A 15,477-nucleotide genomic window follows, 5' to 3' on the forward strand; every position below is an offset into this window, starting at 1 on the left:
CTCTGTCTTCTGCAATAACCAATATTTCTAGAAAACTAGGATTTAAGAGTGTTTTCTGGATAAAAATATGACTTCTTTTGATAAAAATAGATACTCATGTTATCTTGAAAATTGCCAACAAAATGGATGGTTTTCCCCTGTGCAGAAAAGCAGGTCTCACTGCTATCCTTTGAAAGGCCTGCTTACAAGGTTGGCCCCTGGATGGCATTTAGGAGCTTGGATTTCATGGGAGTGCCCATCATTCCCCAAACTGATAAGAATGTGCCTAAACAATTTGTGCAAACAAAATGGTTTATGCTGACACTTGCTTTCCTTCCAGGAGTTTGGAATTTTGGTATGTGCCAGGCAGAAGGTGCCTATGTGACCAGCCCCCAGTAAAAACTGTGAGTTCTGAGTCTTCTTTGAGCCTTCCTGGCAGGCAATATTTCATGAGTGTTGTCACAACTCGTTGCTAGAGGAGTTAAGTGTGTCCTGTGGCTCCAATAGGAGAGACCCTTGGAAGCTTATGCCTGGTTTCTCTGGGCTTTGCCCCATAGGCCTTTTCACTTTGCTAATTTCACCTTATCTCTTTTTGATCAGAGCCATGAGTACAACTATATGATGGGGTCTGTGAGTCTTAGTGAATCATCCAACCTAGGGTGGTCTTGGAGACCTCTGACACGGCCCCTTATTTGGGACTGGTATCTCATAATATTTAAAATCACCCCAAACCAACTTCTAGTTATAATTAATTTATAAACGTATTTCACTAAAATGATTTTCCATAGTGACATGCCAGATCAGATAGAAAAGGAAAACTCTTTAAGTTTGGTTAAGGTCTTGCTGTTTTTGACAATTGATATTAATCTATAAATATTGTAAGAATTAGAAATTTTTCTGATCACTGTTGTATAGAATTTATACTTAGGTGACACACCATATCATGAAATGACTGAAGCAAATATAACTTCTTTCTTGTTTTTAAACATCATTTAAAATGATTTACAAAAATCATAATAAACTGTATTCTAAAAGCAGACCTATGTCTGAAAAAAACTGATATACACATATCTTTGGCCCCTTTGAAACTGGGGAAGCACTTTCCACTGAATGACTCAGAAGGGAGGGAGATTAGGGTGAGGTGGTGAATGTAGAGTTGTGATAAGTCTACCTTTATAAGTTGAAGTGAACAATAATATAGGAAGAGGACTAAGTTATGCTCTTATACCTGTTATTTATAAATCTGAGCTTGTGTTGGTTTTTACTCTTGGAAAGCATATTCTTAATCATTGACATGCTTTATCTGTCCTATATGAATTTCAGTGGCAAATTCAGGCTCAGTGTTGGTTCCATCTGGGTTTACTAGGAGTAATGGTTCCACTCCTCACTGGTAAGAGCACAACATGAATTTGGACACCTACAATGAAACAAAACAAATTTTCAGAGGTCCATTATCAGTTACCCTCCTATTCAATAATAAGAATTGATCATCATCAAGAAGTTTATTTCTCCATGCCTGGGTAAAATAACAATGATATCTCCAGGCTCTTCACTGGACCCAATGGTCACCAAATCCTTCAAGCATAAACATGGCCACATGACCATATCCTTCCTCAAGAGGAAAGGAGGATCATAATATTGAATTTAGGTGGTTTATATTCCTCAGAAAAGGGGACTCCATAGACTGGAAAACTTGAGAAAGAGGAAGTACATTGAATAAAAATGTAGAGACTCAAACTGGTTTCAGGGCCACAATTCAGTCATAACATCCTTTTTGGAGGTGGGAGGTTGCTGGGCAACAGAAGTATCAGAATTACTCATTCCAAAGCTACATGTGATGTTTAAGATCAGTTCAGGAGCCCTGTGAAGAAGAAGAAGAAGAATTAAAAACAATGCAAGCTCAGAGGCTACATTTTCTTTCCCTCGAGGGTCCCAGGAGAGAAAGAAATAAAGGGAGGCTGAGTGTTGGCCTGATGAAAAATGGAAGACAGTTTCTGGACTTTTCTTCAGCAATGGGGCAAAGTAATGCTCATTGCTTATACCCACCCGAAGATGAAAATGGGACCAAGAGTTGAGGGCAACTGGCTTAACTTGAAAAGGAGGGACAGACTCTGAGAGTTTCTCTTCATCCTCAGAGCACTTCCTATGATATATCCTGAACACAGAGTACTCATTAAATGCTCCCAAACTCATGTTGCAATGAAACAAATAGCACCCCAAGAAGGAAGAAGGAAGCAGAAATACCACCTATTGGCTGAGGTCCTTGTTGTCCTGAAATGAAAGTAAAAGGGAAGATGAATTCAGTAATTGAGAGAGTAAAGAGCAACAACACCTTAGAAAATTATACAAACAACTGAATCTCATTCTCATGTCACTGAGTATCAAAGCAGGACCCAATTTGTAGATATAAGCCTATGCCAGGCTTAAAAGAACACCCTGAAGAATAGGGTGACTATTCTTAGGTGTCTTACAGGGCCAAGATCTCAGTCTATACATCTTCCTCCCTACAGAGCTGTCATTACCTTATCAGAATCTGATTTCTGTGGCCTCATTTGCTCTGTCATTTTGCTCTTCTGTCTCAATTTCACCATGGAAGAATAGGAGAATGAAACAGCAGAAAGGCAATATCAACCACTTTCCAAAAGTTTCTTACCTCCTTGGCCTCTAAAATGGAGGGTGAAGCTCACCATGAGGGCAACGAGCCCCAGCACAAAGCCCCCGGTTCCAGTCAGCATCTTGCTCTGGGCAGAATCCAACTGTCCCTCTGGGAAGAAAAGACCCCAGGGTCAGTCTTACCCCCATGTGCTGCAAACTTTGGCCTTGTCTGACACCTAGAGCTTGACCAGTGTACCATGGGGAGAAAGGGAGAGGATGGGGCCAAGCTTGGAGTCACTGTATAGAAGGAGTAGATACAGAAAGCACCCCAAAGTTCTGAGTCTCAGACTAGTGATGTCCACAGGAGGCAAATGCTGGGTTTAGGTCAGCCCATTAAGTCCAAGCTAAAGAGACTCAAGGGAGACTGAAGGGAGAGGCCAGATCCCACATCTGAGGGCCAGTCATGAAGGTGATTGCTTTTCTGGGATTTTCTGACAAGGAGACATTCCTTAGGATCCCCCAGGGCAGGGATAAATACATGTTAGAATCGGCAGATCTCCACTACTCCCAGTCCAGACAGTTAGGGAGTTGATGAGGACACACGGGGTGGTGTGACCCCAATGTGTAGTGAGCAGACTCCAGACCCTGGAGCCCAGAGGGTCATCAAGGAGTGACTCATTCCACTCTACAGTGACAGGACTGTCCAAGCTGGGGTGCTCCACTTGGCAGGTATAGACATTTTCCTGCTGGGGAGTCATTTCCAGCATCACCAGGAGGTGGAAGGTCCAGTCTCCATTATAGATCGGATTGGTGGACACAACCCCAGTGGTTTCCTCCTGTCCATTCAGGAACCAGTGAACTTGAATGTTGCCTGGATAGAAATCTGTCACGTGGCAGACAAACAGGTGGTGGTGCTGCAGGAGCCCCTTCTTGGAGGGGAAGACGTTCACTTTAGGCTGGACTGGAAGTGAGAAAAAGGATCTTGTTATGACAGCTGAGACAACAAATGCAGTACATTTAGCAATTTTCTTGCCAAATTGACTTCTAGACGTTAAAGATGAATATATCATCTACTAAGCTATTTGGAGACAGAAAATGGGCAACAGTGTAGGAAAAAAAGAATAAAACATTTAAATGTCCCAAGAATGACGTTGTCATACACAATAAAAAGCAGAGAAGAATAGGAGAGGGTCAAGGCACTCTAGAACACTTTCATCAGAAAAGTATGTTAGTAACTAACGGTTTTTGAACAGAAATGTTGAGCCAGCTATGAAACTACCTAAATTTACATTTTCCTGTCTTATTCTAAAGGATGCATAATCCTTCCAAATATCTTGGAATGAGAGTATATTCAGTCAATAGCATCCCTTTGATCTATCAGTCTGATATCCTCATTAAAAAAGAGATGAAGAAATGAAGTACCTTGATTTGTTCTTTATTCAACCTGTATGTCTCCTGGCCATTTCTACCAAAAAAAAAAAAAAAAAAAAAAAAAAAAATTTAGGAAGCAAGGTCCACAAATCCAGTGTTCTTAGCTTTTTTGGCTTACCAGAGAGTCTGGCCTTTTCCCTTGTGGTCTGGTCCCATTACCATGAAGCCCTTTGGGTTCAGGCCACCCAGCCTGGGACACACTGGGGGTAGGAGACAGAAAAGAGACCTCTCTCCTCCTCTGCTGCCCAGGCACTCACCCCCACCACTTGCCTTCCAGGATCTTCTTGTTCCTACCTACCTACTCACCTCTGCACTTTAGGGCGAAACCCTTGTCCAACTCATAGTTGTGTCTGCACACCGTATCTACGGCGCTCTTTCTCAGCTCCAGAAACTCCCTTTGGATGTTCCAGTTCTTGGCAGTTATGCGCCTGAGCTCAGTCACAGCCACAAACACCCCCATGACACAGTCAAACTGGATGTACACTTCTCTGTTGTAAATGTATCGCAACAAGACGTGTCCTATCTAACTCATAGCAGTCACTCCTCCTCTAATACACATAAAAATCTGTGGAGAGTGAAAGACCAGGACAGGGCTGAGCTGGGAGAGGCCCCAGCGCCCACAAGACACTCTACCCATTTCCCCGTGTAGGGCCTTCACTGTGAAGTTGAGTGGCTGCATCCAGGGCCCTGTATTTCCTGTTTTTTGCCTCTTTTATCCTGAGTCCCCATTTACTTTCCAGCAGAGTGTCCAGTTATAGAACTCAGAGGGGTCACTCTGCCCTCTGTTCAGGACCTAGAGCATGGCCAAAACAAAAACTTTGTGTTCACCACATTCTCAGTATTTTCTCTATCTCTATGTCTTCGCCTCACCTCCAGTCTCTTTGCCATTCTCAGTAAATCAACAAATCAATGAAATATGATTTAATACTGTTGATGTAAAGGTATTTTGTCCCTGTACTTGTTAAATTATAAAATATGCATTTTTCTTATCCTCAGTCATGTAATCTTGTTTAAATCATAGAACCTCCCTGGCTCAAAGTCTTCTTACCCAATGAATGGAAGATTTAACTAAATAATCTCTGAAGTTCTTTCCAGCACTAATAGTAAAGAGTCCTGCCTCAGAGAACCTTAAAGTCTAAGGGGAAAACCAGCAGGTGAACATGACATGGAAGAGGTAAAAGGTGGGTTCTCAGAGGACAGAAGCAGGGGTGCAGAAGCACAGGAAGAGTGTCTTAAATTTGCTGAGAGTTGGAGGCAGAGGAAGAGATGAGGGCTTCCGAGAGAGCTGACATTCCCTTTGGGGTCTAAAGAGGAACAGAATCTTACCAAGGGAGCAGACGAGAAAGAGCACTCTGGCAGAAGTGCCCAGAGAACAGTAGGAACACCAGGAAAGGGAAAAGTGGGTGGCTGAGGTGACAGGACATGAGGACAGGCAGGCAGTAATGCCTGCTAGCTGTCTGTGCAGAGCTAATGAGTTTGGGGATTTTTCCTATAGGGGACAGATTATTATAAACCGGTGAATGATTTCACCTGATCTTTGTGTTAGGAAGGTTGTTCTGGAGGAAGTGTGAGGAAAGAATTGGGTATTTTTATGACAACAGGCAAGAAGTGATGAGGGCATAGACTAGAATTAAGGATATGAGAGAGATTATAAAGCCAAGTCTACAGGATACAGAGAGAGGAAAGACTGCCTCTTTCTGTATATAGCACTGAGAGGCAGTAAGTATAATGTTTAAGATCATAGACTCTGGGGAGAGAGAACCTCGTTCCTCTTGTATCTCAATGACTTATTAACTGTGTGACCTCAATGAGATACAGTGTCCTCAATACTAAAATGGGGACAATGATATTTTTCTGACATTGTGTGGGTTAACTGAGATCAAGAGGGTAAAATATGACATTAGGCTTACAATGAAGTAAGGGTTCAGTTTACAATGGCTGTGATCACATATAGGCTTTTATTCATGAAAGTGGAGTGAGAACACAGAGTGATAATATTCTTTCCACACTACATTCTTGCCTGGTTACTGCCCACCTCTCAGGTTCATTCACTTTCAAGCCCCTCAAAAGTATTGAACATCTGCCAGGTCTACTTCCTCCCTGACCTTCCTTTCTCAAACTCACACAATTTAAAGTGTGCACTTCCCAAACCCCCACTCTTCTGAAACTGCCCTGACTAAAGCAAATGTCTACTGTGTCTCATGATCTGTGCACACTCCCCTCAAATGTAGTATGTCCTCATGACACACTTCTGGACATCCTCAACAGGGGTTATTTCACTCACATAATTCCTTAAATATCAACCAAAATAAGTAGCTCATATGGGTATACTTCCACCCCTGTCCACTTATCTTAGTTCTACACATGTCTGTCCACATGGTCACCGGACACCTCCAGCTGGACATCCCATAGGAGCCTCAGCCGCTTTTCCTCCCAAATACTTGGTGAATGGTATTATTAGTCACCCATCCTCTAGCTAAGAATTTTCAGTCACCCAGAACTCATTCTCTTCCTCATTTACTACTTATGATCAGATAACAAGACCTGTTATTTTGCTTCCTGTCCCTTTTGTCCACTGTAGTAGTTAATGCAGACTGCCATCATTCCTAACGTGGATTAATTCAGTGGTCCCTTAACTCCTCTCCCTGCCTCCATTTTGTCTCTTCTAGTTCATCTATCTGTCCTGAAATGCTTAAAGTCGCCTGTTGCCTCTGTATGATGTCCAATCTTTCTAATAAGATAAGCAAGGCTTTTTACGATCTGACTCCTGTTTACCTAACCAGTTTCCTCTCCTGCTTCTTCATCCCTTCTATTCATTCTTATCACAAATGGCAGGATTTCTTCTTTTTTTTTTTAGAGGCCAAGTAATATTCCATTGTGTATATACACCATATTTTCTTTATTCATTCATTGTTCTATGGACATTTAAGTTGTATTTATATATTAGCTATGTGAATAATGCTGAAATGAGCATGAAAGTGCAGATATCTCTTCAAGATCCAGATTTCATTTCCTTTGACTATATACCCAGAAGTGAAATTGCTGGATTATATGGTAATTCTATTTTTAATATTTTGAGGACTCTCCACACTGTTTTCCCTAACAGCTGTTCCAATTTACATTTCCACCAACAGCGTATAAAAGTTCCCTTTTCTCCACATTATCATCAAACATTTATTACCTTCTGTCTTTTTATAATAACCATTCTAACAGGTGTGAGGTGATACCATGTTGTGGTTTTGATTTTCATTTCCACGGTGATTAGTAAAGATGAGCACCTTTTCATATACCTATTGACCATTTGTATTTCTTCTTTGGAAAATATCTACTCAGGTCCTTTGATGATTTTTAATCATTTTTTTGTTATTGAATTTTCTGAGATTTTTATATATTTTGGATATTAACCTCTTATCATATATCTGGTTTGCAAGTATTTGCAAGTATTGTTCTTGTTCAAGACTACTTTGGCTATTCAAGGTCTTTTGTGGTTCCATATGAATTTTATGATTGGTTTGTTCTATTTCTGTAAAAAAATTTCCTTGGAATTTTGAAAGAGATGGCATGGAATCTGTAGATCACTTCGGGTTGTGTGGACATTTTAATGTTACTAGTTCTTCGGTTAAATTTATCTCGAATACTCCCATTCCATAGGTTGCCTTTTCACTATGTTGATTGTTTTCTTTGCTGTGAAGAAGCTTTTTTGTTTGATGCAATTCCATTTGTCTTCTTTTGCTTCTGTTGCCTGTGCTTTTGGTGTCACATCCAAAAAGTCATTGCCCAGACCAATGTCGAGAAGTTTTTCCTCTATATTTTCTTCCAGGAGTTTTATGGTTTTAGATCTTACATTTAAGTCTTTAATCCATTTTGAGTTGGTTTTTGTATATGATGTGAGATAAGGGTCTTATTTCATATTTTTTCTGCAGGTGGAAATCTAATTCTCCCATCCCTTATTGAAGAGACTATCCTTTCCCTGTTGTATGTTCTTGGTATGCTTGTTGAGCATCTGTTGACTGTGGACATGTGGATTTATTTCTGGGTTCTCTATTTTGCTCTACTGGCCTATATGTCTGTTTTTATGCCAGTACCATACTGTTTTGATGACTGGAACTTTGCTATATACTTTGCAACCAGGAAATGGAAGTATGATACTTCCTTCTTTGTTCTTGTTCAAGACTACTTTGGCTATTCAAGGTCTTTTGTGGTTCCATATGAATTTTATGATTGGTTTGTTTTACTTCTGTAAAAAATTTCCTTGGAATTTTGAAAGAGATGGCATGGAATCTGTAGATCACTTTGGGTTGTGTGGACATTTTAATGTTACTAGTTCTTCGGTTAAATTTATCTCTAAGCATTTTATACGTTTTATTGCTATTGTGAATGTGATTGTTTTCTGAACTTTTTAAATAGTTTGTTGTTTATGTATAGAATGGTGATTGATTTTTGTATGTTGATTTTATATCCTGAAACTTTGCTAAATTTGATTAGTTCTAATTTTTTTCTGAGTCCTTAGGGTTTTATTCTTATGTGATCATGTTTTATAATTTTCAGTGTATAAGTCTTTTACCTCTTTGGTTAAATTTATATTTTAAATTTTATAGAAATAATTTTACTTCTTTTTTTACTTACATGCCTTTATTTCTTTTTCTTGTCAAATTGCTCTGGGTAGAACTTCCATAACTATGTTGAAAAAAAAAAAAGGCAAGAGTGAGCATTTTTGCCTTGTACCAGATCTTAGAGGGAAAGCTTTCAGTTTTTCTCCATTGATTAAGTAGGCTGTGTGCTTTTCATATATGACCTTTACTGTGTTAAAGTAAGTTCTCTTTATACTTACTTCATTGAGAGTTTTAATCATAAATGGATGTTGAACTCTGTTAAATGCACTTTTTCTGTGTCTATTGAGATGATCATGTGGTTTTCTTTTATTTCATTAGTGTATTTTATCACATTGATTGTTTTGCCTACCATCCTTGCATCCCAAGAATAAATCCCACTTGGTCATGATGTATGATCTTTTTAATATGCGGTTGAATTTGGTTTGATTGTACTTTATTTGAGAATTTTGAATATCTGTTCATCATGGATATCGGTCTACAGTTTTCTTTTCTTGTGTTGTCTTTGTCTGGTTTTGTTATCAGAAAGAATTCATTATAAATGACTGGCTGCCTGGAATTTATTTGGGGGTTGTCTATTGAAAGAGTCTTTAAATTGCAGCTTCTCTACATGACTTAACATGTATCATAAGTGGAAACTCTACATTGAATTTATCATGAAACTTTTCAAAACCCAGAAATGAGAGCAACACTGCACAGCTGCAGAAGAAATTTGAAGAGTATGTCACTGTGTCAGCTCAGGGTTGAGTTCAGGGAACCCAGCCTCTAGATGAAGCTCCTCTGCCTGCCCTTCCTGCTGCTCAGAAACCTCCCTGATGGATGTCAAGGAACCTTGAAGGTCCAGCAGCAGCAGGTGGAGGAGAGTGTGAGGGGGTCTGGCTATTGTATCTGTCACTGCAGAGACGGCCATAGTTGCTTTGGGTGATCTGGTCAGAGTCCCTGTCTTTCCTCAGTGCTTTACATGCCCCAACTTGAAGCTTCACAACTGGTAGCTCAGGCGGAGTGGAGCTAACCTCAGGTGCCTCAGGGAACCCATTCAACTTTTAAGCTACAAGGGTTCCAGAAGCATTTAAATTTTCTCTGATCTTCTGAGCCTATCTTCTTGCCCTATGCCCTGCGCCTCAGCCTCTGAGTTCCTGACTATCCAGTTTGGAGTCTCTGTGACAAGTGTCTTCTTCCTGCCCTCTCTGCTCTACTCCCCCATGTCTAATTCTGTTTCCTGTTCTGCTAATAGGTTTTCCCACCTGTTTTTCAGCCAAGGCACATTTCCAAATAGTGGTTTGAATTTTTTCTTTAAAAAGCAGTTGACTTTTTTCCCGCTTAATAAAATCTTACTTGCAAAGCAGATAAATTTCACCCAAGGATCCCTCAAAACTGCTTTTTTTTTGGTGCATGCATGTGAAAAATATTAGAGTTTGTAAAACTCTTGAAAATGTCTGAACTTTCTAGAGTAAAACTTAAAAACTTCTTTTGTAATATAAATCATTGTTTCGGAACAGACCATATTAAGAATATGTAATTACTATAGAATATAAGGAAAGCAATATGGGCAACACAATAAGGATGCCCACAGACCAGCCGTGTGACCTGGGGCAAATAAAGCAACTTTTTGGAGTCTTGACTTTTTCACCTATAAAAAGCAATGTTGTTGTTGTTGTTGTTGTTGTTGTTGTTGTTGTTGTTGTTGTTGTTCTTCTTCTTCTTCTTCTTTCTTTTCTTCTGTTGTTGCCATATGTTGTTGGGTTGTTGTTGGCAGCAGCAGTTTGTTTTGTTGTTTTTCTTTTTCTTCTTCCTTCCTTCCTTCCTTCTCCTTCCTTCTCCTTTTCCTTCCTCCTCCTCCTCCCTCCTCCTCCTCCTCCGGCCTCCTCCCTTCTGCCTCCTCCTCCTCCTCCTCCGCCTCCTCCTCCTCCTTCTTCTTCTCTACTTTGAAGGACTACTGTTAAAATTAGATAAGATGATGTAAACAAATTTTAGAGCCTAGTGTCTGGCCCTGCTCACTGGAGGTTAGAGCCCTTCCCTTTGTCAAGCTGCTATGGGTTAAATTATGTGGAGACAAAAAGAGACACAAAGGACAGAGCTCTAGTTTGTTCAGAACGACTCAAAAGGAACTGCACTTGGGGCACAGCCTTAATGCTTGAAAAGCAGATTTTATAAACTTAATGCAGATAGTTTCTTTGTTTCCACCTCTTCTTTCATTTGAGAAAAGGAGATAGAAACAAAGTAAACAAATATTTAAATCCCCAGGCTTCTGCTGCTGCTCAAGCGGCATGATAGGGTAGAGTCCCAGGGTTTAAATACTAGGGCAGTGAATATCATGAACAAGAGATTTTTCCAGAGGCTGTTAGAGCTTCAGATCTGATGTGTCCATGAGTTGTTCCCTTTCTTCACAATTTTCCTATGACCCAATAATCTCTAGTATTTTCTCAATAATTTCAGCTTCACCCAGGCCTGTTAAGCCGTCTTCTCCCCTTTTGTTCTTTCCATTTCTGCTCTGTTGGAAGTTGAAGAAACCCTGAGGAGTTGGAAGGAGAAGGAAATGGAGGAATTTGCCCTACCCATTGGAGCCCAGCCCCTGGTCTCATGTTTCACTCAGAAATGAGTTCCTCGGCATCAAAACTGTGCAAAGAGCTCTAGACCTGTCCCTTCCCTTCCCTTAGCTGTCTCTCTCACATGATGAAGAATACTTATCTCATTCCTCTTACTAACCTGAACCCATTGGCCTCTCCACCTCACCCCATCCCTTCCACCTCCACCCACCACGCTGCTCACTATTCACCCCAAAGGAGCCCCAAGCCGTGATTTTTAATGAATTCATATCAATGTGCACCATTATGCCTGCTCCCAGAACAGCTTCTCCTGGGTTCATCTTGTACTATCTCTCCTTTCACCACATGTTGGACATTGTTCCATCTTACCAGCTACTTCCATAGCCCACTCCTGCTCTTTAAGACTCAAACTTCTCCATTTTTTTTTCTCATCTGCAGGCACAAGCTCCACAACTGAACTAACTTTGTCCAATTTTCTGTTCATCTGAGTGATAAATGTCAGAAAATATTCCTTTTCCCTCTGAGAAATGAGTACAATGGGATGAAGTTTGAGAAGATGAATTTGGGAGTTTCAAATGCTATTAACCTTGGAAATTGGGGAAGAGTCTTAGAGAACCTGATTCTCAAGGAGTGAGGCTGGCTTTATGGGTGGAGACAAAGAGTTTGGGGAACTTTAACATAAACTACTTCACTGTTCTATCATGTATGGGCTTGGTGGTAAATTGAAACTAAAAGAGGCCATTTCCTGTTTCTCACTTTCGCTCAGGACCTGATCTGGTTCCTGACATAAGGGTCAGTCAGCTGCAGTAGGTATACTGTCAGCCTTACCACAGCTTGTCTTCTTTATCCTCCTCTGCTCCTCTGGCCATCACTGGTCATGGGATGGGGTTCCTGCTTGGTTCTGTGGAAGGCACCTCCACCTTGAGCATGGATTTTATAGTATGATCTCGGGATTCTGGACACTGCAGACTGACCAAAGATTTCCTTTTCTGAACTTTGATGTTAAAATGTCATTTTTTTTTTTGCATTTTTTTGTTCTTGTTTTTGTCCTTTTTTTTGAGGCATAATTGACATACAACATTATATTAGTTTCAGGTGTTGTTAAGAGAGTAAGTCTTAACAGTTCTCGTCACAAGAAATATTTTAATGATGTATGGCGATGAATATTAATTAGACTTATTAAGGTGATCATTTTACAATATATCCAAATATCGAATCATTACGCTGTACACCTGAAATGTCATCCTGACTCCCCTATGTGAGAACCTTGTGTCTCTAAAATCATCCCAGGTACCACTGTGCCCAACAGACACACACACACTGATCTTCTCTCTCTGTCTCCCTGGGACAATGTTGGACCCCCAAAACCACATGGGCCCACATGGAAAACACCCAGGGTCATTTCCCTGAGCCGGGCCCTCCAAGAGCAGCAGCTCTGCACATACCTGGGGTGTCTCTGCCCTGAGCCAAAGGAGAGCTCAATGTCACCAAGGACATCATCAGAGGTGCCATCCAGAGAGTCCCAGTGACCTGCAGGACCATCATCCTGGAGCTTGGGAAAGGTGGGGGCCAAGAAATTACAATCAGAACAGCTCTCACTAAATTGGCTCTACTCCTAAAATATTAGAGATGATGAGCCAGGATAGACTCCTACATCCCCTGGGTGTGGCCAGATTCCAAAAAAAGAACCAATTAGCAGGAATTGTTACTCTCCAGGCAGAGGTTTGATGTAGAGCATATGATACTTCAAGTTGTAAGATTCAAGTATAAGTCGAGTATAAGAAAAGAGATCCTCATTTTGAGGAACTGGATGAGTCATAAGGCTTTTTTTTTTTTAGTATGTTTTTCTTGCTCTGGAACAAGTCCCAAGGAATCTCTTTTCCATTCCATGATGACTGTTGCCCCACCTTGCACGGACTTGTTCTGGGAATGAACAAGTTCTAAGCAGTGTGTTAAAGATCTGCAGGGATTAGACTCCCTACCTCAAAACTCTGAGGACCATCCTTTCTCTAAATTTCAATATTATTATTTTTTTATAAATTTAAACACCAAATAATTTCCCTGAACAAATTTACCAATGGTTCCTGATATGTGGTAAATATACTCTTGCCTAAACACAAAACCTAAGAGACAATGACACAATGACTATGTTTCCAACAAAAATAGTACATACTTGAATAAAATTCGAATAAATCGAACAAAACATTTAAAATCGTTTAACTTAAGTTTTCTATTTGAAAACTCTGATCGCACACAGAGATAGAGTGAAATTTCCTGTGAAGCCTCTTTTTTTGCTTCTTCCTGGCTTTCTGACTGTGGATAAGTTATTTAACCCACTGTGACTTAGTTTCCTCTCATGTAGAATGGAGATTATTGTGGAGCCTATGTCATTGGTTTGTGTATAAATCTAATCAGGATAACACTCAGTATTTGTGAATCTCATAAAACAGAGTCCTGCACATAACAAAAAGTCAAGAAATATTAATTATTATAATCCAAGACTAGCTCAAAACAGAAAAATGACAATTGAATAGTAAGTACCAGAAGATTTTACTACAGTTCTACACAAATTTAGAAATTAACAAAGAAGTTATAAAGCAAAGAGTAAATTTTACACTCAGTGGAAAAATATTAGAGAAACTCATAAAGAAGATAAAAATTTCAGGAAGAAATAATAAGAATAATAATTACGAATGAAGTAATTTAAAAATTTTTACATTCTGAATATATTATATTTGATAATAATTACAACAAATTATTATCAAATTCCTCCAGAATTTTCAATGGTATGAAAGGGTAAATATAATATCACTTGGTAACAATCAAATTCTTACATGAAGCTAAGAATCAACATGAAATTATGAAGAAAATTATCCATTCAGAAAAATCACTACAAAATAAAAAATACTCAAGGATCATCTTCAATGCCATATTTCCCAACAACCCCATTAAAAGGAAAGTGATTTTAGTTTCCCTCCCCTTATTCCCATTCCTACATAGGCTGGGGCTTTCTGGTACATGTCGGTCCTGACAATTCTCCCACCTCCTTTCCAAGTGGTTCTAGCATCTCCTTTCTCAGCCACAGAGATGCCTCTTCTGACATTTTCTGGTTGGCTGAGCCCATCAAGCTGTTTCACCTCCACCGCTTCTCCCTCTACAGGGGTAGGGAAATAAGTTCTGGATTCAGCTTCTCCCTGCTCTGCTCTGCCCCATTTTCTCCCATTTTCACTGTGTCTGGTCACAGTGGTCACTGCAGATACACCTGAAATAGATAAGGAAAAGAAAAAACTGTGTCCTCATCCCTGAGTTATGAGGATTAAATGAACCATGCATGCACTTGGTTACACTAGTCATGGTTGATTTGCCATATCCAGGGCTTCTGGTCCTGAACTCCCTCACTTAATCACTCTATCCTTTTTGGAGATCCCACTATCCTTACCGCTGAGTCAGTAACACTCAGTCTGCACCTTCAGGCTCTGCCTCTCCTGGAAATGGGGGAGCTGGTCCCAGATGCAGGGCATGATTTGGGAGGGGAGTTGTGTGAAGGGAGCATAGCAGTGGGAACTGACCAGGGCAGAGATCGGGGCAAACAAGATATAGGAGTTGCTCATTTTAAAAAACCAGGGAGCAAGAGGCACCTACTCAGTTTATCAGAGATCTGCTGAGTGCTCAGCATGTGCCTCGGGAGGTAACACTTTATACTTTATGCAAAAGGAACGCTTAAATCAAATATACTCCTATCTTAACCTTAAGGGTAAATTTAATATGGAACACAAAACTCACCATCTGTTTGGATTGTTAAGCAAGCCTATGTTTGAGAAATAGTTCTGCATCTATTGCTTTGAGCCTTTTTACCAACAGGATGCATTTACCACTGTGTGAATTACTAGGACAGGAGGACTGAGTGGTCTGATGAATACAGACCTAGAGGTTAAGTCTGCATCTTCTATAAGCTGATGCATTATATAGGCTTAGCCTTTTTTTTGGGGGGGGGGGTCAATGATTATTTATTATTATATGCAAAGAAAAGGATTTTGTTTATTATATTATATCTAATTTTAAATTCTGATCTTAATTTGATTTCTGAATGGTAATGATAAAACATGCTCTTAATAAGTTATATGTTGAATCAGTACTGTGTAAATATGGATCATACAACCCAGAATTCATGATTTACTCATCCTTGAATAACTAAGAACAAAGGTCCTTGATCTACCTGAATGAAGGTATCAAACATAAATATGTGGCAGCCCAACGATATACAGCAAGTTCACAGGAGGCCCTTGTTCAATATGTTAACTTACCCAATAGCTAGG

General features: G+C 40.0%; 1 protein-coding gene across 1 annotated transcript; it reads right to left on the minus strand.

Annotated features, from left to right (window-relative positions):
* Positions 1–2,226: 2,226 nt before the first annotated feature.
* LOC120597603 (HLA class II histocompatibility antigen, DP beta 1 chain-like) lies at positions 2,227–14,181 on the minus strand. The gene is made up of 6 exons (XM_039856155.1): positions 14,158–14,181; positions 9,734–9,755; positions 4,312–4,518; positions 3,254–3,535; positions 2,667–2,743; positions 2,227–2,250 (listed from the first exon to the last, which is right to left on the minus strand). Exons 1-6 carry the CDS (start codon positions 14,179–14,181, stop codon positions 2,227–2,229), a joined length of 636 nt encoding a protein of 211 aa, XP_039712089.1.
* Positions 14,182–15,477: the final 1,296 nt, after the last annotated feature.

Source organism: Pteropus medius, unplaced genomic scaffold (assembly GCF_902729225.1).
Source record: "Pteropus medius unplaced genomic scaffold, Ma_sr-lr_union100, whole genome shotgun sequence".
NCBI lineage: Eukaryota > Metazoa > Chordata > Mammalia > Chiroptera > Pteropodidae > Pteropus > Pteropus medius.

Excerpts from the sequence above, each read along its gene's own strand:
- LOC120597603 (XM_039856155.1), bottom strand. The coding sequence starts at position 14,181 with ATGTACCAGAAAGCCCCAGCCTAT. Across the intron at positions 3,536-4,311 it reads TTTCGCCCTAAAGTGCAGAG|TCCAGCCTAAAGTGAACGTC; the intron begins GTGAGTAGGTAG and ends TCTCACTTCCAG. Across the intron at positions 2,251-2,666 it reads TGGGGCTCGTTGCCCTCATG|GACAACAAGGACCTCAGCCA; the intron begins GTGAGCTTCACC and ends CTTTCATTTCAG.